Source organism: Melopsittacus undulatus, chromosome 5 (assembly GCF_012275295.1).
Source record: "Melopsittacus undulatus isolate bMelUnd1 chromosome 5, bMelUnd1.mat.Z, whole genome shotgun sequence".
Lineage (NCBI taxonomy): Eukaryota > Metazoa > Chordata > Aves > Psittaciformes > Psittaculidae > Melopsittacus > Melopsittacus undulatus.
In genome coordinates, this window is record NC_047531.1 from 52,068,638 (window position 1) to 52,091,641 (window position 23,004).

A 23,004-nucleotide genomic window follows, 5' to 3' on the forward strand; every position below is an offset into this window, starting at 1 on the left:
CTTCCAAATAAACCCAAATGGAAACTTTACTCACACTCCTTGAAGCAAATAAAACTTTTCTTACAAGAAACAAGCTTTGGGGCAAAGTATCACAAACAAGCAGACTCTTTGCATACTGGTTTTTAGTTGACTTGTATGTTTCAAAGAAGAGTACTTTTTCCAAGACCAAAGCAAATACAGCAGGAGCAGTACAGATAAATAGATCTATTAAGCCAAACACAATTCTTCAAAACTTGCAGTACTTATTCTAAAGACTGAATATAATTGGCTTCAGAGAAATCAGACCTTAGTCTAGACAAAGCAAACTGTCCTATCAGCTGGCTGCTAGGTGGAATATTATGAGCTCTGGCAATAACAGACTTGTATTTATTGTCTTGATCATCAGCTATTTCTTTCACAGGTAAAGACTTTAGTCATTGACCTCTGCAGAAACAAAGGCATTTAAAATCCCTGGTTGTATCAGAGTAACAACAACATTCTGGTTTTACAGCTTCAGTTCTCATTAACTTTTGGCTTGAGACAACTGACATTACTTACCAGCAGTAAAAGTGTAAATTCAAGGGCTCCCAGGAGAAATACTTCTATACAATGAAAAAAATGTTCCTACAGAAACCAACACTCAACATGTTTGACTTTGTCATATTCATTCTACTACTCAGGTTTCCATCATCAATCCAAAGTTGTATCTAAACAAAGTAAACAAGAAAACGCTTGGCTGAACTTGTTAACTAATGAGCCACCACAACAGCTTTACAAATTAAGCAGATCATGACAAGCCCTATGGAGAAACAGCTGAACTTCACGAAATGTACACAAAACCAAGTTTGTAGGCACTTTACAAGGGGTACTCTACCTCAAACACAGTAGAATACTATCCATTAAAAAGAAAAGAAAACCAAAACCAGTGTTAAGTCTTCAGATACCACGAAGAGCATCTTGCACACTCCCTGACTTTGGAAATTTTTTTTTGCCATATTTGGTAGCCTTGAACCCTTTAAAATCCATCTATCCATTACAGAAGAATAACCCAGGTTAGTATTCCCCCACTCTACACAAACAGAAAAGCAAAAACTAGAAACTCTGACTTCTAAAGGAAATACAGCTCCAGGTGCTGAAGGCTACCCAGTAGCATTTAAAGCAGCACTTAGAGACATTTCACATATTTACCAGTGGATTATCCTACCTATTATCCACCACACAACAGTCACAGAGAAAAGCTGCAGATGTAGTTGGCAAAAACAAAAGGACAAATAGTAAAGGTGCTTACACAGGTCTTTATGTGGGTATGAAACTTGTATTTGTGGCCCAGTGAGGCACTCTCTTAAGTCTATCACTTTATTTTAAGACCAAAGCATTATTATGAGCAGTGAGTTCAGTGTATCAAATCCAGATGAGTGTCTGATGGAAATGCATAGGTTACTGCATTGCTCTCAATCAGTGATCAAGACTTTCACAAAATGGGTGGTTGCTCTGGCAGACAAACAGGTCTTTCAGATCTTTGGCAAATCTTTGGCTTACCAAATTCAAAATCAGTTTTAACACATTAATTGAAAAGATGCAAATGCATGTCAAAATACAGCAGGAACTCCTTTCTGGACATACAAATATTTAAACTTCACCCTCTGCACTTACATCATAATTTTTCCTCACAATTTCTTATTACACTCAAATGAAATTTCTTTTTGAAACAGCACAGAAGTTTCAGCCCCCAAAATCTACACCACCACTGTGTTTTAAACTTCAGGCCACAGAACTTACTAGTTTGTAGTTTGTAAGTTCTGTGGGTTTAGACTGTTGGGTGTTTTTAGACTATTTTAATCTTATGCTTAAGCAGTTTGATGAGGTCAGCATTCTTGTTCTTTGTATGTAAAGCACATGGCACAATGAAGTCCTGGTCCATGAAAAGATTTCCTAGTCATTACAGTCAACCACATATTCTATGTAAGCTAAGAGCCAGGCTAAGAAGTAAACCTGAGCAGCCACAAAGGATGCTCAAATCAAACATTTTCTGCTACCTGGTTCTTCCACTGCAATTGCTGCATTATTTATCTAAGGCTCTCATAAAATGAACAGCACTGGAATCTAAGCATCTGCCCATCACAACACTGAAGCAGTTGAGTAGCATGGAGCAGTCTGCAGAAGAAAATGCATTGCACAAAGTCGGAGTGCAACACAATCATGCTTCCATTACCCCCAAGTACAGTACCCACATGCAAACAGTACTGTGTGTTGGCCATATGCAGCCGAAACAGGGAGCACTGACAACTGTAAACTAGAAGATGACATGTGCTGGGAGATATCAGCAGACAAGTCACCCAAGATAAAAGCAAGTATGACAAAATACATAGAAGTGTGAAAGAGAAATCTCTTCTTCCAGAAACTGTACACATGTAAAGTAACTGCACACATCAAAAGATGAGTCAGTCATCAGTAGCTTGAGAAAAACCTGAACAAAAGCCAAGAGCAAGAACATGAGAATACAATTTAACACCCTTGTTACAGTTCTAGATCTTCTAATATGACAGATAACAAACACTTCCACCTCCTTTTTATATTAGGATTCAAGAAGAATATACACATCTTCACAAAACGCATTTAGTTGCCACATAATAAACTTGCATCGAAATGAGATTTGCACTTTGAAAAAATAATTTAAAAAAATCCAAACAACAGTATCAGAATATTCCCTCTCACATTTCTCCAGAAAACTTCTTCTTTAAAATGCGACAAATAAAGGGCACAGAGGTTGGATCTAGAAAAGCGTTCTTCTCTTCAAGATATTCTGTACAGTTTTCTGTATTTACACTGAAGCAAATAAGCAGAAGCCTGAAGAAATTAAACACTTTAGAGTGCTAAAATCAAAACATAAGCAATACAGGTTTTTTAATTTCAGTATTTTAAAGTACAGAAAGTGGAAACTATGAATATCAAATACAAATTTAAACAAAGCCACTTGTCCTCCTCTAGAATAATCAATGTGAACTACTTATAGAAACTTACAAATTTAAAGTAAAATCGAAACAAAATAAATACTGTACATACACTTTCCCTGCCTGCAGGCAAAAGAGGATGGGAAATACTGTTATGAATTGAAAAAAATGCTCTTAAAGCTGCAGCATCCCATTTCCCAGCCAAATACTTAACACAGTAGTGCGTTTCTGTAAAAAGGAAGACACACATACACCGACCCCTAGTGACAGACAAGCTAGTATTTTCAGAGACATTAGAAGGAAAGATAGAAATCAGGCTACAAGAGTAGAAAAAGGAGAGGAAAAGACAAACAGGCCAGCAAAACCTTACTACAAAACTAGTAATATAGCCAAGAACTAGCCCCTTTTTTTTTCTCTTTTTTTTTTAAATTCCATGGGTTTTTTTAAAAACAAACAAAAAAAGGATTCACCGAAGCATTGGCAGCAATAGACATTTCCCAGCAGAAGTGACAATACATATCAATATAATCTCTTAAAGTGATCCCTTTCATTCCCTTCCCACAGCATGAAACTCTTATGGCTTAATTTATATTAAAAGTAGAAAAAGTCTTTTTTTCCAAACAGAAATGCAGCCTATGAAGAACATGCATTTCCTTATCAGTGCTACTTATATTTCTCATCCACTGCATGATTTCTCACTCATACTCTCCCACAAAGAGGGTTACTAGGGTGTTTTTTGTTGGGGTATATTTTTTTCTTTTTGGAAAAATGGATGTTGCAGCTTTTAATCTTGTTTAACCACAAACAGTAAGGCCCTTGGTTCCATTTACATTTCTTCTGTAGAAGAATAGCCCTGGGCTTGCTCAACCTCAGAGCTACAAACAGCTTTTAATGGTCTGGAAGTATCACGTGAATGAAACTCTGGAAAGACATTAAGATTTAGGGATCATGGTTGGGATGTGAAGGGATAGGTGGGCCTGTGGAGCCTAAACAGGGCAACAGTTATAGGCTTGTAGTACCAGGTTGTTCTAGCTTCGATTCTCTTAGTTTCCACAATTACTAAAGCAAGGTTCACATCAGCTCCAACTCTGAAACCCTGCAAAAACCTTCAACATTTACAACTTTATGGCCTTGTGAATGAAGGTAGCTTATGCCATATAGCAAAGCCTAGGGAAAGCTGAAGCTTCTAAAATGTGATCATGACACTGTGCTCTCTTCCATGTCTACTAAAGGTAACACAAGTGCTTCAACTACCAAAAAAAGAAAGGCCCCAAATCTTCCATGTGATCAGAAAGCAATAATTTAAACTCTCAACATCTAACACTTGCAAAATTGTCTTTAAGAATGGATTCATGTGGAGTATTACAGGTTGCATAGGTAATCTACCTCAGAGGTCAACAAAGGCTACCTTGTAGCCAGGGTTTATTAGCAAGTATACTAGAAGAAAAGGGAAAGTTGCTGGAAGAGTCTTTGATACAGTTTTTTTTCTAGGTGGTCTTTCCATTTTCCTGGTTCTATTTTGTTTTTTTTCTCCGATTGCAGGAACTTGAGAACTTAAGAGAATGGGAAAACCTCTATGATATTTCATGTCCCACTGTTCTGTCTACAAAATAAAGATATTAAGTTTTATGCCAAATCCAAGTTCTCTGACTTTTCAAAAAAGATTATCCTTGCAAATGAGTTACCACAGCAGGCTTAATTATCTTGGTTGTCCAGTCAGTGTTCCCTACTCCCTCCCTCTTCCACCCCAAGTGAGACAGCAAGTTAAAAAATAGGGCTTTTTCTCTCCACTACAACAACACAGGGTTCAGTCCATCTACAGAAAGCTTGGTGCAGTAGTGTTTTCATCTAGAACACAATAAAAATATCCCTACATACAAGTACACAAAACGAGTGAGGTCACCACATCCTCTTCATGAGCTACCAGGAGACTTCCCCCTGTCTCCTCCCCCCATTTTTTTTTTCTTTTTATTCCTCCCCCTCCCCCCAACATTTTTTTTTATACTGCTTATCACAGCAATTTCTTTTAAATTAGTTGTTCTGAGGTGGGACATCAGAATTAACTTCTACTGGAAGCACTGATATCTGAAGAAAACGGGAATGAACCTCTGCCTGTTGACAGCCTGTGAAGAGGCTATTACATAAAACTGATGACAGTGGAGAGCCACTTTGGAAAAAAAAGAAAAAACAAAAAAAAAACCCACTCTAAAACACAAAAGGTAGAAAGTAAAGAAAGAATAAACCTAAGAAGAAATGATATATATGGGTCCAGCCACATCTATGTTCCAATAAGTAAGATACAGATAAATAATGTGGATGGTTAGAGAAGAGACATTGTATAAGCCAGTCACATGTACAAGAAAGCATACTCCATATTTTACAGTTCCTTGCTCCAGATTCTATTCTGGCATACTTCTATTTAAGCATTCTCAAAAATCTGCCTTGAAAGAGAGAAAGCTCATTCTTCATTCTGCTCTGAATCTGACTGCAGCCTTAAACTGCAATTTTCTATTCTGAAAAATTATACAGCCAGCAAGAACGAAACAGTTTGGTTCAATACGCTAAAGCTAAAACAGTTCCCAAAGCCTGGCAGGCATTAATCCATTTGCTCAAGCTTCAGCACAGAGGGTATATACACAGTTTATTTCTTTGACTTGCTTTGGTGAGAACATATTAGCAGATAGTTAAAATATTCTCTTTTATATATTTCCATCTGGAAAACAGCACCTGAGAACAGCAAGTACTTAACAGTCACTTTCAGCCCCTGTGGAGTACCTCTTAGCTTATCTTCTACTTTTTAGAAGTCCTTTGCTACCTCTGTTCCCCATAGGCTAAAGAAGGCTGAGAGCTTGCATTAAATTAAGAAAAAAAAAACCAACAAAACAATAACAACAACAAAAACCCAATCAAACCCAAACCTGAAAACATGCTTGTGTGAACCCATAATTTGCAAACAAAAGGTTAAAAAAAGGTCACCCATACCTACACACACAGAACTACAAAGTCAGAGCAATGCTCCAGAGGAAGTAAAGCCATGAAAGCTACCTGACTTATTTGCAGTTGCATTACGTTTTGATGTTTCTCAATTTAGAAACATAGTGCAGTGGCCCTGCAACAAAACCACCTGACATTAAAACTATTTCCATATATTTGTAAAAGCATTCATAATCTAGCCCAGATTAAAAGCTGCACAAATATTCAGGAAAGTCCAACTGAATTTGTTTTTAAATTACAAGAAGAGAAAACTATTCCAGCATAGAATATGGAGGAAGGAAAAACTGGTAAGAAAAGTTAATCAATTCAATTACTTTGATAGCTATGCCTGAGTACTTTTACTCTTGGCAAGCAAAAAAACTCCAACCAACAATATTGTTGCTCCTACCACATTAATCTTTACGTTTTGGCTGGACCCCACAAAATGCCCTATTTCCAGAATCAAGTAAAAGTTCCCCTTTCCGCTTTCACCCCCATCCCCCAAAAGTTAAATATTTAATTTTATATTACAGAAAAATACAAATTTAAAATCAAAATTATTTACAATAATTCAGAATTGGCATTTGCTATCAGCTCTGTATGAAGCCTGACACAAATGATCATTCTGATACCAGTAAGCTACTTAATGCTCATATATGCACCAGTTAAGACTTTCAACTGGCTGTCTCACCCAGCTTTGAAAGGAACACATTTCCTGCCTTCCTGTCTCTTCAGTAAAATGTGTTTAAAGTACAATACTTTAATGCTTCTTCCATGCTACATTAAGTAATACGCAAATCTTAAGACTGCACTGTGTATCTTATGAGTTATTTCAGAGTAATTGTTCTGAAGAAACATTTATCTTAACTGATACTCCCATTCCTCCAAAAAGATGCATTAATTTTTCCTCCTTTCTACCAACTCCTAAATAACCTGTACAAATACAGTTTCAGGGAGCCTTTTTGCAAAAGACCATCATCACAGACAGATCATCAGGAAGAGAAGTACGAACTCCAATTTGGAGAAAAGGGGTGCAGTTTAACACAAGTTAGCTACTGGACTAACAGAAGAAGATTCTTCTGTCATTAGGAGTCTCTTCTAGTCCGTCAAATAAATAAATCTGCATTTAAGAGGACAGGTATAATCAAGCTGGCAGAGAATATGCAACTTGCAAGTCAACAGAAGCCCAGCCAATAGCTCACAAAAAGCAGGAAAAAAAAAAAAGATTCCATATGCCTTAATTTAAAAATAATTAATAATGAATCTCATCCCTATTTAAGACTACAACCTGAATATCAAATTTAGGAGTCCAGACTAATCACAATTAATGTGGCTCTCCACTGCACCAAACATACATTATCAAAACAATTAAAAACTTTCACATTCTTAAATCTAAATTAACAACCCCACAAAAAAAAGTCTTCCAAATAAATAGTTTCTTAAATGAATTTAAAGTTGTCAAAAATCTATCAGAAATAAATTATTGATAAACCACCTTCATCATCTTCCCCTCATTAATAGATCAGAAACTACCAGCAACAAATGATATTCAAGCCCTGATGAGAGACTATTTCTCACAGTCCATGTCTCTCTGAAGATTTCCCCATTCCCATATGGTTATTGCTGAGCAGGTGTGGCACAGTGAAAATGCAGCATTGGGTTGGTTTTTTTTTTTGTGTGTGTGTTTTGCTTTTTTTTCCTTTCTTATTTTTGTTCATCAGGCAGTGTTTTATATGGTACATGCAAGTCTGCTTCAAGCAGAGGAATAACAGCAGCTCCAGGCTCTGTTGACCTCAATACTGGTCTGTGTAGGAAAGACAGCAGTAGTAGAAGTAGCAGCTACATTAGACAAAGAAGCGTGCATGGCCATTCCGGTTCAGCTTCAAGATCTTCCCAAGGCGCTGTTTAGCAGTTGCCATTCCTTTCTTTGGACGTTTGCCTGAAAAAGGAAATCAAGTACTTCAATCAGGAATTCAATCAGAGCAAATTTTTATCACCTTAGAACAAAGATTAAACCCAGCTTTCAAGCTGAAACAAAATTTTCAGGAGCAAACAAACAGGGATTCAGAAATGTAACAAAACAGGAACTGTCTTCCTTAAACTCTACCTAAAGTTACATTATCACAATGTGTTTATATTATTCATGAACATTTCCAGTCTAGGGAAGGGCAGTAGATGTGGTAGGGAAGAATCTAAACAAATCTTTCTGAGTTTTGCTGAAGTTATTTCCCTTAATTAAATTATTGTAATTAATCTAGAAACTAAAAACTAAATAGCAAGATCAGACTATTTTTTGAAGTGTCAGGTCTTTTAAACTTTGATAAACAAACCTGAGGCCAGTGTTTCAAAGTACAGTTGTGATTTTGTTCCCTGTAATAAACACATAACAGGTACACCTGCTGAGGGACAATGGCAGTTACGAAAGTTTTAACTGGCCACACACCCAGTCAGATCTCTCTTAATTCCGCCTTACACATTCTATACCAAAATTTGTGTCCACAGGATGCCCATTTTGTGTCCTTCCTCAAGGTCTAAACCTGTCTTTTTTTCTAACAGCTCTTTTTGAGATCTACAAGCTCCTTTCCCTAGTCTGTTTTTCAGTCTGGCAACAGGACAGAGATAAAAATTACCTTTTGTCGCCTGGTTGCTGATAGGGGGTGGGTTTGATGCTGGCCTCTTTGTTGGATGAAGCGGTACAGACAAGGATGTTTCACCATACAGCCTGTCAGGGCTAAGGCTGCCATCACTCAGACGACATTCTTGAATTAGACTGGAGTCTCGTGTATACTTCCCATGCTGAAAACTCAAGCTGTTGTTGTGGACTATACTTCTGTTTTCCTGAACCTTATGATTAGCTTCTGATGTACCCTCTTTCTTGATATATTTTTGAGTTTTATTTGTATCCTAGTATGGAAATGAGGAGAAGAAAAAAGTGGAAGTTAAAACCTTCTGGCTACAACTTTACTCTTTTTTCTAATTATACTACTGTATCTTTGAAAAAGGTATTTTAGTTATACCACTGTCTGACCACTTTATTATTCCATTATTTCTTCTATATAGCTTTTAGATACCTCCTAAAGATAGATACAATCTAGGGTATCTCTGTGCTTTTCCATATGCACTTATGAGCAATGCTATAGATTAATTACACATACTAGTATACTCAGATTCTCTACTTTCTGGTTTTGATTTGCGGTCATCAAAACAAATGCAATTGCTCTTGATTAAACTGGCCACTACAGCAAGCCATACCATAACCACTGACTATGCAAATAGGAAAGTTGTTTCCAATATTCAGCTGATGAGAGAAGAGAAGCTAAACTGGGAAACGGGAAACAGAAACCGTAAGGGTATCATGTAGTTTGATATTCTTACCAAAAAACACTTCAAAGCACACAGTTAAAAAACAACTGTTATGTAGCAGTGTTATTTTGCAACTTTAATTGTTCTATTTAATTGTTCTAATACATATAAGAACTTTTAAAATACTAAAAATGTTCAGGGTAAGACACACAAACTTTCATTTATGTATTTCTTGCTGCATTTCACCTGGACATCAGAAAGCAAAAATATTCCTACCTGCTGGCTGTTGAAAGATTGTGTAAGTTTGGCAGTACCAATTTCCTAAACAAGTACCTATACTATCAACAGGTTCCACTTGTTCTGATGCTCTGGTTGGGAGCAACAATGAATAAACAATACAGTGCTCCCCCAGTTAAACTGAAGGTAAATTCACACTTTTTTTTTTATCAAGGAGAGAGGCTTTTTTTGGTTTTGTTGTTTGGGGGTTTTTCTCAAAAATAGTGCCCTGAGCATCTTAATATGAGCCATTATGGCAGAACAGAGTTTGAAGGAGGAGGGAAAAAAGAAATATAAACTAAATATAAACAGCAACAATGAAAAAGGCATGACAAAAACAATACTTGGTTACGAGACCAGAAGTATCTTTTTTCAGATATGCAATAAAGACTGGTCCACAATTTTTCTGCACTTACAACTTCAGGATCTCCTTTACCTATAAAAAGTGGTTCAAAATGTTTAAAGTATTGCTTTACCTGAGGGGTAATCCTTGAAGTTTCATTCAGGTGTCTAGCCCATGCTGAAGTCCCCAAGTCTCCTTCCTCTTCCTTCACAGACCTACCTAAAAAGAAGTTCCAACAAGCTTAAATTTTAAAAATCAGTAACTAGGAATGCACAATTAACTATGTATTTGAATGACTTTACATTCAAAACAAGAAAGAAAGAAAATACAATGGAAAAGAGTTCCTAGATATAAAATAAGTTGTCAGAGCTGCTTGGTTCTACACCTTAAACTAAGAAAACAACCTTGCACAATAAATACACCTAATTAAAGATCCTTACAGCAACAGGAAGAAGGTCAGACAAATGTAATCATTCTAATTTAAAGTACTGATGTTGGATACAGCTTGCCCACTTTGTTACACGTTTTTCTGCATGAATTTGCATCACGAGTTCATGCAATGATGTACATTTAATTCTCAGGTATTACTGTGCTGTTTCTGATGTGCTTGCTATTCAGGTACAATATAGGAAAGATCTATGCTAACAGGCCTATAGAAGAAGTGTCCATGTTGAAAACTCATTTACAGTACAACTAACTTGTAAAATTAAACATACCCCAAGACACCAATTCAATCTGAATTTAGAGTCTGAAAGATTTTGCAAAACCTGCCAGCTAAGCAGCACAGTTTCATCTTTACACCCATGGTGTTTGACACATGTACTGGGCCTGTCTGGAAAGGAGTTCTTTTCCGAACAGTCCATATGGTGCTGTATTTGAGATTTGTGGGTAAAACAGTGTTGGTAACACACCAGAGTTTTGGCCGCTGTTGGAACAGTGCTTGCACAATGTCATAGCTTTTTCTTTTCCCACTCCACCTCCAGCAGTAAGCAGCCTAAGGACAGGCAAGAGATTAGGAAGGGACACTGCCAGGACAGCTGACCTGAACTGGGCAAAGGAATATTCCATACAATGTAAAGCCATGCCTGGCAATAAAAACTGGAGTAGAGAAAGAGGCTTGGGTGAAAGGCAATCTTTCAAGGTAGTCACTGTTCAGAGACTGACTGGGCATCCATCTGCTTGCAGGAGGTGGTAAGTGACAGCCTTTGCAACACTGTTTTCCTCCTTCCTTCACTTACTAAACTGTCTTTATGTCAATCCATGGATCCTCTCACTTCTGCTCTTTCTGTTCTCTCCATCACTGGGTGGTGGTGGGAGAACAAATGGCTGCATGGGTGCTTAGCTGCTGGCCTGAGTCAACCCACCACAATTTAGAAACCTGGATATTATGCTTTTCATAAAGTTACAAAGATGAAAGGACACTGTATGTGTTTGTTTGGGTTGCTTCTAAGTGGTGGTAGTTGTATTTATTTATTTGGTTGGTGGGTTTTAAGGACATACAGCCTCAATTACCAGAACACAGATCCTGACATCACATTAGGCTTTCCTGTTATCAAAACCCCATATAATATTAGTTCTTTGCATTAGCACCCTATTTGTTGGTGGGATTCTATTTGTTTTACATCAGCAAAGCTATAATCCTCTTCCATTTCCTTCTCCAGCAAAGAATTCTCAAACAGGCCTACTCTTTTCCTCTCTGTTCCAAGAAGTTATTTTGACTCTTCTGAGGGGATTAGCATTAATGTTCTGCTGTCTGTCATTCCCAAAATGCATTTAACAGATGTCCATTTTCCACAGACATCAAAAATGCCACTGTCAAAAAAATTACTACTGAATTCTCCTCTTCAACATTAGAGTCTCCTTTAATGTATTGCATTCATACCAGAATTTCAGGAGTAAAGCCAAATATGCCTTCCAAAAAGGCATGAAAAATCACCAGCAGATTCCTATGGATATCTAAGTAACACACATACCATGAAAGCTGCAACCATGAAGGCTGTGCCAATCTTTTCAGAAGGAATTACACTTTCAATAAGGAGACTACATTTTAAATTTAGTCATAACTTTGCCACTCTTGTACAGATGCCACAAAGCTTTTAGATAGCAAAATTTAGAAGACCTATTCTGATGACTGCTTAAGTTAAGTTAGTCCCAAGTTTTCAGAAGTAACATTTACTTTTTATTTAAAAGAAACGAGAAAAAAACCAAAACAAACCCAAGTGAAAATACCATTTATGTAAAAACTTCTCTACAGATCTAAAAAATGAAACTTTAAGTCCTTATTCTGATTCATTTCTCCAAGGTCAGAGAGCAGCAGTGTCATTAGTTCAGATACCTACCACATTCAATTGTTTTGTGGCTCTGAGATGGCTGTCTGTCTTTATGCCGACTCCTGGGGTAGCTTCTGTGTTCCTGAAGAGAGGTTCTTTTATCTGTGCAGTCTGTGCTTTGAGTATGACCTGGTAAACATGTAGTATAGTGCAATCCTGCCATAGAAAGCATGCCCTGAATAGCTTCTTCTTCTGTACTTGTCGAGGTAGGACATTCCCTAGAAAAATAAAGATGTATTAAGCAGTTAAAATTTCTCAGAAGGAATGATTTTTATACTGGTATGAAGCAGGACCATGAATGTGTGAAATGCTCTAACATTTTAAAAACAAATGCCCACAGTGTGCTTACTTTTTACTGGGAGTTTCATTTCTGGATGGCTTCTGGGTATTTTGATAGAGGTCTCTTGTGACCTTAGATTCCTCTTTGAAATTCGATGTTACTTCCTGTTTCTCTTCATCACCTGAGCTTTCTGACTCCTCTGTGGAGGAATCCTTCTGCTGAAACAAGAGGAAACAGTATCTAGAATGGTCCCATGCATGCTAAATAAAAACACTACCTTAATTTTTGCTAAGTAAAAAGTTCAAAAGCTTCCAGGTCCAACTTTTTTATATATACAGTATTCAGAATGAGTTAACTTGAATACAGCACTGAGGGACTGGACATCCCAATTTTGTAACACTGCTTGAGTACATGATCCAACAATATAAACACCACACACATTAAACCACACACAAATCACTGTATTCTCTTTAAAGATAGCATTGATTATTGTTATCTTTGATATTGAAAGTAGAGGGAAACATGTGGAATTATGGTTCCAAGCAGCAACCAGAACTGATGCCTATTACATATAATGGGATACATCCTTTCCCCACATAAATGTTTCTGACTCCTTCTCTCACAAAAATAATAACTTGCAGCAGCAGCATCTCTCTGATGAGTGACAGAAGCTCTCAGGTAAATCCAGAACACAGCAGGAACAGACACACAACAGCTGTTGCCTCTCTTACAGTGGCACAGCCTCTTTTCATGAATGAAAGGGCCTCTCAGCTCCTGCTGAGATTACAGATTGTATACGAAGGAGCTTCTCAAAAGTGGAATAACCATATGTGACTCAATATGCCTTTACATGAAGCAAGGGCTACGATGGATATGCTCAGTCTTGGTAATTCAGACTAATCTATTTTTAGCAAGGACAGAGAATGGCACAATTTTTTTATTTTTCATTTTTTCTCAAGCCAAGGAATATACATGACATTAAATCAAAGTGTTGAAAGTAGAAGATCAGAACACGGAGGAATCATAATCCTTCAAGAGGGACACCACTATCCCTATCACCAAAAATGGAACTAGAATGAATGAAGTGTCTCATATCACCAAGGGATGTTTGTATACAATAGCTTCATTTATAAGAGTAGCTTGTTAATCTTTGACACTCAGAAAGTGATACAAAGGGGCAATTAAATTATAACTATGACTCAATGTTAATAAAGCTATTATCTTGTTTTGTTAAGACCTTCTTTGGTGCAATACAAAAACATAAGGATTTACAGGAGCTACCAAGACAGTTAATTTTGGATATATCATTAGAAAAGACAAATTTAAACATGCTGAAAAATTATTCCATTAGATACTATTAGAAATTAAGAAGCAGAATAATATAAAAAGAACCAAGAGAGTAAATGGCATTAATATAAAACATTTAACTCTATGGTGACATCAACCAAAACTGGCTGCATTCCCCTGTGAAGATGAAATGTATCGATTTTGAACACTATTGATTCTGTGTGTTAAAAAAGGAAACCTGCTGACAACACAGTTTAGGAAACCAGAAGCCACACCATGAAGGTTCCTATCACTTATTCCAACATCTAGATAAGGTAATGATAGAAGACAACAAATACTAAAAATAAATTTTGACCACTGTGGAAACAGTATGAAGATTTCTTGTAATGTCTTGTAATAGGCAGATGATTGAAAGAAAGACCAAAGAATTCACTTTCCACAAGCACAGAACAAAAGTCTGAAGTAATCATTCCACACTATCAGCACTTTACTGTTAATAAAATTGAAAATATTAAGTCAGAGCACAATTTTGCAAGGGAAAAAATCATTAAAAAGTTCATATAGACACATAAGAAATCTCTAAATACTAAAAGTTGTAATAAAATGCATGGTGTAAATATATATACACATACATACATGTGTATTTATACTGCATTTACTTGTAAGGAAATCACTGGAATTTAGACCCTCAAATGGAGGATTCCGATTCATTTCAAGTATTCTAAAACAACCCAATAGGATTTACCACTTAAGCTTATTTAAGAAAACTGAAGGCCTATAGATTGTTTCCATTTAACCATGGTCTAAAATAAAACTATGTGGTAGTTACTCATAATTCTAATGATGAAATTTAGACTTGTTATGGAATAAATGAACAGAGCAACTAGGATCTTACTTTTTTCAGAGTTTACATGTTCCAGAGCATGGCTCATCCTCTGCCAGCCCTACTTTAATGCCAAAGATCACAAACTGTGACTCAAGACAGTATATCTTGTAATTTTTCTCAACATTAGAATAAATGAATATGGCAGAGCCGTGAGTCCGAGGTATTATCTTCAACCAGAATTAAATGCTTTGATGTTGCTGTTTTAAGATAAACTTTGACCAGATGAATTTGAAGTGAGTGAGCAAAATTATATTTAATTGCTTTGTTAATTTTTGTGACTTTTTCTAGCTGTACCTGTGTAGTGCAATCAGGCTCAGATTCTTCTGAATCAGAAATATCAGAGTACTCTGAGGATCCATTCCTGAGTTCTGATTTCACACTTTCAAAGAACACTGTGGGGAGAAAAATTGAAATGTAAGACCCAACATTTATTACATATAATATTTAACTGTTATTTTGGAAGTAAAGAACTAGAAACATATTTATAGTTTTTAACAGTCTGTAGACAAAAGGACTTCCAAACACTAATTCAGTTCACAAGCCAAGTTTGTTTAGAAGTCTAGTGACATCCTTACTTTTGACCAAAAAACTCCACAAGTTACTGACTGGATTATATTGCGTCCAGTTCTGGGCCCCCCAGTTCAAGAAGGACAGGGAATTGCTTGAAAGAGTCCAGCGCAGAGCCACAAAGATGATGAAGGGAGTGGAACACCTCCCTTACGAGGAGAGGCTGAGGGAGCTGGGTCTCTTTAGCTTGGAGGAGACTGAGGGGTGACCTCATCAGTGTTTACAAATATGTAAAGGGTGGGTGTCAGGATGATGGAGTGAGGATTTTTTCAGTGATATCCAGCGATAGGACAAGGGGCAATGGGTGTAAACTAGAGCATAGGAGGTTCCTCGTGAACATCAGGAAGAACTTCTTTACTGTAAGAGTGACAGAGCCCAGGGAGGTTGTGGAGTCTCCTACATTGGAGATATTCAAGGCCCGCCTGGACAATTTCCTGTGTGATGTACTCTAGGTTACCCTGCTCTTGCAGGGAGGTTGGACTAGATGATCTTTCGAGGTCCCTTCCAACCCTTGGAATTATGTGATTCTGGGATTCCTTAACTGGATGAAGCCAGAGGAAGAGAAATCAGGTGCGGCAGGAGCATGTATTTTTTCTCTCCCACAGAGTACATTCTCCATAGACGCTACCTTGTACAACTCTTGGATTTTTATCCAGGCTCGAGGCAGAGAAGTGGCTCTCGGAAAAAATTAATCAGAAGTAATCTCCAATATTACTTTGTTTTTGATCCTCTGAACCTGGAATTTCCTTGTTTAAAATAAAGGCAGTTCTACAGAAACACTAGAACATGGAAGTCAGAGGATATTAACTGATGTAAAGGTAAAAACTCATTTCATTACTTGCAGTTTTACTTTGCATTACAATTTACTGGCATATTCTGCCTGTTCTGTGCTACTACAGAGCTGCCAATCAGGGTTAAAATGCAGACCTCTTCAAAGATGAAAATATTACTGTGATAATACACAACATACTTGCATAAGTTTTTATCACAGAAACACCTGAAGAGGAGAAGAGGAAATACGAACCTTAGACATGCTTTTCGATAGCAGTAAGAAAAAGTACTACTCAGAGAATGAGGTGTCAAAATAGACATCAAGAACACTGGCATATGACAAAGCAATCAATCAAATCAATCACCTAGTCCACATGGTTTACTTTTTTAAGTGCTGAAAGAGCTCAAACATGAAGTAGCTGAGCCACTTAAAGAAGCATGTACTTTTAAAAGACAGCATATGTCCAAAACAACCACGAGTAGGAAACACATTTGTAAGCATTTGAAATCCAAGGCTCAAGATCAATGGCCTATATGTATACCTGTGTCAAGGCTGCTGTCAGAAAGCTTGATTAAGTACAAATCTGTGAAAGACTACAGCATGCAGTTTAACTAGGAAAAGATTTTTGGAGAAAAGCCAAGTAAAATAAATTTACGAATGTGGGTCAAGAAAGTAGTGGATAAAGAAGGCAACATAATTTTTTCATGTTTTTTTGAAGTAGTTATAGTTTCACATGAAGTTATGTTGAAAGCAAACCAACACAGATCAGACATTAGTTCTGGAATGAAGACCAGTAAGGTTAAAATGTTGGTTTGCTTTCAGCATAGTTTCATATGAAACAACATAAACAGAATGCAATTCTTCATCATGCACTAATTATGCAAGTATAAAAGATGTACCCGTAACTCTGTATATACACTGCAATTCTAGTAGGACTTTGTTCCTAATGTAGACTGTAGCAAAGCTCACAAATAGGCATCAAATACATTTCAAGGTGTATTATTAATTACTAAGAACTGCATAAGTGGTAATTATTTGTAGAGTCAGAAGTAAGCCAAGAATAAGACAGGTTCTCAGAAGGTGAATAAAATGAACAGTTGGGACCAAAATCTAACGAAGACTAATTAACCTTAAGATAGCATCAGAAAGAACTGTGAGGAACACGGTAAATTAGCAAGAGCACTGTATATGAAGTTAAGCTAAATAAAGCAATGCTCAACAGATGACAATGAAATTAATATTCTGAATTACTGTAGCTCAAAAAAAACCTTCAGGGTTTTCTGATGATCACTCAAGCCTTCAGCTCAGTTCAAAATGGCAAACAAGATTCTAAGATAAACAACAGCATGCATGATACAGAAAATACAGTTATATAGCTCTGATGAATTTTCCTTTGGATTACTGCCTCTTTCAGAAAAGTTATGACTCTGCATGCTTTCAGGGACTAGGAGAAATACTCCAGAAATGGGATGAATGAAAGCAGCTGTTATCTGCAAGATCAAGCTAAGCTACTGTGAATTCAAAATACACCTTTTCTTCATCCACACAAAGTATCTTGCTCTATTAAGCACAGCACTTATCTTTGTCTCTCTGATAACACTGGGTCACCATTGAGAACCAGGATATTGGCATGACATGCAAAGATACATAGAACTTAATCTGTTTAAAGGCATCTCTCTGTGGACTTTGCCTCTTGGCTTAAGTCCCAGTGAAAACAACGGAAGGTGGCAGCTGTTATAGAAACAGGTAGTTCCTTTTGTGGAATTCTTTGCTGAAGGGTATCTTCTCTTTCTTTTTTTCCTCTCTCTCATTCAGTATCAAATAAAAGCAACAAGAAAATCTACCATTTCTCTGTATGATTTAATCTTTAAGTGTAAAACTTACTTTAAAATTACTTTAGCTAAGTTTACTTAGTTTAATTTTGAAAGTTGAGAAACACCACATATTCCTAAGCCTTCAATCCACAAGCCATTTGCCTTGTTGGTTCATGAGCACACAAGAGACACCTCTTTCCCATGCAAATTTTTCATTACTGTCCTCTGTGACCTTTAGAACCAGTCAACAAAGATTAAAAATTGCTTTGTTAATGAAAATATTCAAATATTTTATCCAGGCTGACAATGGATTCAAATGTTGTTACACACTGTTGTATGGGAAAATAAGACAACTGTAAGTCTCTAGAGGAGTCTTATTATCTCCTAAGTGTTGAGCTGCTTCCTAATACATATTCTCCAAGCCCTTGTACACTCTACCATGAAAGGATGTGACTTTTATAATTAAACAGAGAGCTGAACAGCTATGTCAAGGACCAATTTGTCACTGTCCACGACAGTGCTATTGAAAATAGGCACTGAAAGCAGGCTTTCCATAGTGATACTTTGCTAATTCACTGCGTGATCAGTTTTGCTGAACATATGGCAAGATGGCTTGAGGCTACAGAAAGACCAAAAAAGATTAATTCTTAGTGAAAGAAAATTAAGAAGTATTGGAAAGTGGGGTTAAAGTATTTCACAGATAATCTAAATTCTTGCCCAACCTTCCAGACTACTGCAATGATTAAAAGTATAGGATTATAGTAATGATAATTTATGTTTGATCACCTGCATGGAATAAACCTATTTGCTAGCTAAACATACAAAATTGCATGACTAAGTATGTAATCACCAAATGGAGCAGAAAAGTTAAATATAAGATAGTTTTAAAAGTAGCTGCATCTTTTATTCTCCAGCGAATGATGTGATGAACTTTTCACACTGAAGTATATTTTGGTCAAGAAAAAACAGCATTCTTACATTATGAAACAGACCAAAAAGAAAAAATTATCATCCAGAACACCAATTAAACCTCCACTCTGAAAAATGATGTCCATAGTATTCAAGATGGAACTGACATAAAAAGGTGAGTTTTACTTTTCAGCTCTATCCTGTTACCTTCTTCAGTAGACATACAGTATTTGACAGATGTTTTGTTGTAACTTCTAACACCACTTCTCTGATCTATTAGTTAATCCCCTTCATACTTTGGTAAAATTCCAGTCAGATTTCCCAATAGTTCGACCCTCAAGATCATCAAAATGTTCAATTGATAGGACTTAGAGACAAGCTTACTGTTCAGTGGTTTCTGGGCATCTGCATTCCCTTCTCCCTCAAACCCTGAGGGCTGGTCTTCTACCTTAACAGTCGTCTTTTTTGATCTTGTCCTGTCATCTTCATCTTCACTATCTGCTGTGTAAAGACTTCGATCTGTAAATGGGCGTCTCTCATCTCTGTCTCACAAGAAAAAATCATGTTATTCTTACAAACCTGAAGAAATTGTTTTCCTTTCATTATTTACAACATGCTCTCAAGATACATGCTCATTTCCTCATTATGAATTGTACATACTCCTGTTTTACTCCCTGTACAACTGGCATTTCCATAAAGATGTGAAGCTTTGCAACAGAATATTGTTAATGAGAATCACCTTAATTAGATGGATACAAACGATTTCTACTTCGAAGCTCTCCCTCCAGTACAAACCCAACAGAGCTACTGAACGAAATGCTGTAACAAAGGAACATGCGTAGAATCTCCTACTCTTCACTTCATAACCCTGGCTCCACTAGGGGACAGCAGACACAACAGACAACAACACATTGCCTCTGTATTCCTAACACAAATCTTACCGGTAGAAAGGAATTTAGAGCTCTGCAAACAGAAACCTTATTAACAATAAGCATGCTCCAGACCAGAATAACTAGGAGGAAGTGATCCACAGTCAATCCTTTGTACCTTATTATTCTTCCGTTTGATAGCAGAAGGCGAAGATCATTGTCTTTTGTTCGCCATTCAGGTATTGTAGATGATGGCTGAAGTGGTTTGTTAAATCTCCCATTCAGTTTTGAGCTTGTGGTATCCTAAAGAAGTTAAAGTAGTGTTGCTTATTATTTTTTTCTACACTTTAAAAAAGTTTCAACTGCCATAAGCAGAACTTTGTTAGTTCAAAGCTATTACATTTGACATATACTCTGAAGCAATCAACAATACAATTAAATGCCAAACCAGGAACATGTAAATTTCCTTTTTTTAATTCTATACTGACATTGAAACATTGAACAATGTATTTCTATATTAAATGTAAATAACTAATATTCCTAAACATTTGGTTTTAGCAATGAACTGCACAGCTTAACTATTTATGATCAATTTTAGGTTCAGCTTCCCATCTTTGGGGTTAAATGAATGTCTCCTGCTCATGCCTTATGAAGATCAATATAAGGACCCAAGCCAGTATTTCTCCACTATGACGGTCCATCTTGTCCCAGCTAAATTTGCTGGGATTTCTTATTCTCAGGAATTTCCCAATTTCTATTTTCTCACTCCTTCCCCCATTTCTGTTGCTGTTTTTTGAAATAAGGTCATCAAACCTGAAAAAAAAAAGTATTTTTCCGAAAGACTACCTTTCATTCATTCACTACATGATACCTTTGTAATATGACTACAAAGTCCACAGCCCCACAGTGGAGACCAAAGGCAGCCTCAGGGTTATTGGCAGGGAAGCACAGCCATATAGGAAGTAGGAACATGACTGAAAAACAAGGCTAATCAAATTACAGTAGCTGAACTGTAAGAAGCAGCCATCTAAAAACACACAGATAAGCAGGCTGGCTCAGAGCCTCAAGGATTTACAAGCTCATTTTCTTCACATAACTGATTCAAAGTAGCACTTGATAGCTACAGCAGTCCTAATTCTCAGAGAAGCTGTGGCTGCCCCATTCCTGGCAGTGTCTCACCGTGTTGGACAGGGCTTTGAGCAGCCTGGTCTAATGGAAGGTGCCCCTGCCTGTGGCAGGGGGTTGAAACCAGATGATTTTTAAGACCCCTTCCAACCTCAACTATTATATGATTAAAAAACTATACTTGAAGTAGGTAGTGGATTCAGGGTACCTTCTGAACCAAAATGTTGAAGGAACCTCAAAACAAAACCAAACCACAAACCAAACACACCAACACAAACCAAGAAAACCATACTTATCAAGGAAGAAAGAGAAATCCCTATCAGGTAAACTCAAAGGAAGCCAAAACCAAATCTAACCATCTCTCATACGTATTCTTATGCATGTTAAAAGCTTTCCCCTTTCAAAAGAGGTTAAAAATGTACTCCAGTTTTGTTCTTCTTGCACCTACATTAATACTTGCCTCCTCCCATGGTGACATCTCCAGCCTTTTCAGTACCTCCCTAGTGTGGAGTTCCAGGATGTCCAGATTAGAAGGAGTTTTGGTAGCATGGTCTCTCAATTTCCTCACCCTTCGTCTGGAGTGGTGAGGGTAAGTTGTTTCATGCGAAGACCGTGAAGTTGGACATACACCAAGAATTCCCTGAGTTTTAACTAGTTTGCTGTTTTCCTCCTTTAATTAAAAACATGTATTTCACAATGGTTTCAGAGAAATCAATTCACATTTTTAAGTGATGCTTCTTATTCATCTACTTAAATGTAAATTATATAAATAAAATTGTTTGACCTTTTAAAGAAGTACTACATATTTCTTAAGGATCTGATGTACAAAGCTTTATATAATCTCACATAATAATAGTGCTTAACACCAAAAGTTACCACCAAAACATCAGGTTTTACTTGTGAAGGCAGCATATGTATTGTACCCAACAGATCACATTTCTCTTTAGTTCTCAGAACTGTTCTTTCCAAATGGAAATGTGAGAATATTTCAAGAATCAATATTCATTAAGGAATAAGGGAGCAAAACACCAGTATAAAGGAGAAATGTACTATGGAATTCCCTGATTCTAATTATTTTCTTGCTACAGGCTTATGTAAGGTTGCCTCTGTTCTTACCTCTACAGAACGAATCACTTTTGAGAGCTCTTTTATGAGATGCCCAGGCCTAATGTTGTCTGGAATTTCAAAGGCATGTTCTGTTACAAGCTGAATGCAAAAGGAGGAAGAAAAGATACTCAAATCATTTTTCAGATAAAAGCAGAAGTAATAAGAAATAAACAAATCTACAGGGGGAAAAAAAGGAAAAAGCCAGATTGATTTCTGATTAATTTCTGTAGTAATGACTGCAAACTGCCAGGCCAGATACACACATGCATACTGAAGCTTCTAGTCCAAGATTTAGAAAGCAGCAAACATTTAATATTTTGTAAGTACAGTTTAAGTGTGCCTCAAAACACTTTCAGTTAGAATTAAACAGACAAAACAGCACTCACACAGGATAACTGGCATGAATTCTGCTACTGCTTTAATCAACTATTTTAAATGGAAAAACATCACACAAACACTTTCAGCTACCCATGTTTCAAAAAATGAGATTCAGCAGCAGAATTATTGCTAGAAGCAATTTGATACTGTATGTGCATTTCATTGAACCTGGCTTCCTCTCAGTCATTAAAAGGAATGCTCTCTCCCCCATCCCCCAAAAGCCAGCATGGATATATAATCATGGTATAATGTTTCATTTCAGTGCCATTAATTTTACAGGAAAGATTAAATCAGCTGCTATTATTTACCACTGTTCATTCTTTGAATACACCACCTCTACACATTAACACTTGGGAACACAGCACCTCTGTCACTAAACTGTAATTTTCCCTGCAAGCTACTGGTTATTTTAGGACCATTCAGTACTTTCTACTTAAGAACTTCACGCTCCCAAAAGCCTTCCTGTCCATGAAGGCTTCAAGAGAAAGTGACTGATGCAATCCTCCAAAATACCAACTTCAAAGTTTCCTTGGTCTGAAAATACTGAAGCCATCCTAATGATAAAAACAGAGTTTTTATCAGAAGCACGGTGTTTTGCCAGTATGATTTATAGTAATACTTTGAACAAACCAAGCTTCACTGGCAAGCCCACTTGTTTGCTACTATAAAAGGTGTCTATTTCCATCAAACCTTTCAAGTTGTAGAGAGTCATTATAAATAAATAAATAAATCCATCCAAGCAACATAAATACGTGAACAAATTCAAATTTATATATAACTTAACAGTCTGACAGAAAGAAAGGATGGGCAGGAAATCAGGGATACCTACAAAGTCCATGTCTGAAAATATCGCTA

At 36.8% G+C, this 23,004-nt stretch overlaps 1 protein-coding gene across 1 annotated transcript in view; it reads right to left on the reverse strand.

Annotated features, from left to right (window-relative positions):
• Window positions 1-111: 111 nt before the first annotated feature.
• KDM7A (lysine demethylase 7A) overlaps window positions 112-23,004 on the reverse strand; it is a 67,596-nt gene continuing 44,703 nt past the window's right edge. Inside the window, exons 11-20 of the mRNA XM_034062854.1 lie at window positions 21,781-21,870; window positions 21,125-21,334; window positions 19,718-19,842; window positions 19,055-19,212; window positions 14,903-15,000; window positions 12,505-12,653; window positions 12,165-12,373; window positions 9,959-10,044; window positions 8,534-8,807; window positions 112-7,842 (exon numbers count right to left, since the gene is read on the reverse strand). Coding sequence (XP_033918745.1) covers window positions 7,748-7,842; window positions 8,534-8,807; window positions 9,959-10,044; window positions 12,165-12,373; window positions 12,505-12,653; window positions 14,903-15,000; window positions 19,055-19,212; window positions 19,718-19,842; window positions 21,125-21,334; window positions 21,781-21,870 — 1,494 coding nt within the window. The 3' untranslated portion in view covers window positions 112-7,747. The remainder of the gene's footprint in view (window positions 7,843-8,533; window positions 8,808-9,958; window positions 10,045-12,164; window positions 12,374-12,504; window positions 12,654-14,902; window positions 15,001-19,054; window positions 19,213-19,717; window positions 19,843-21,124; window positions 21,335-21,780; window positions 21,871-23,004) is intronic.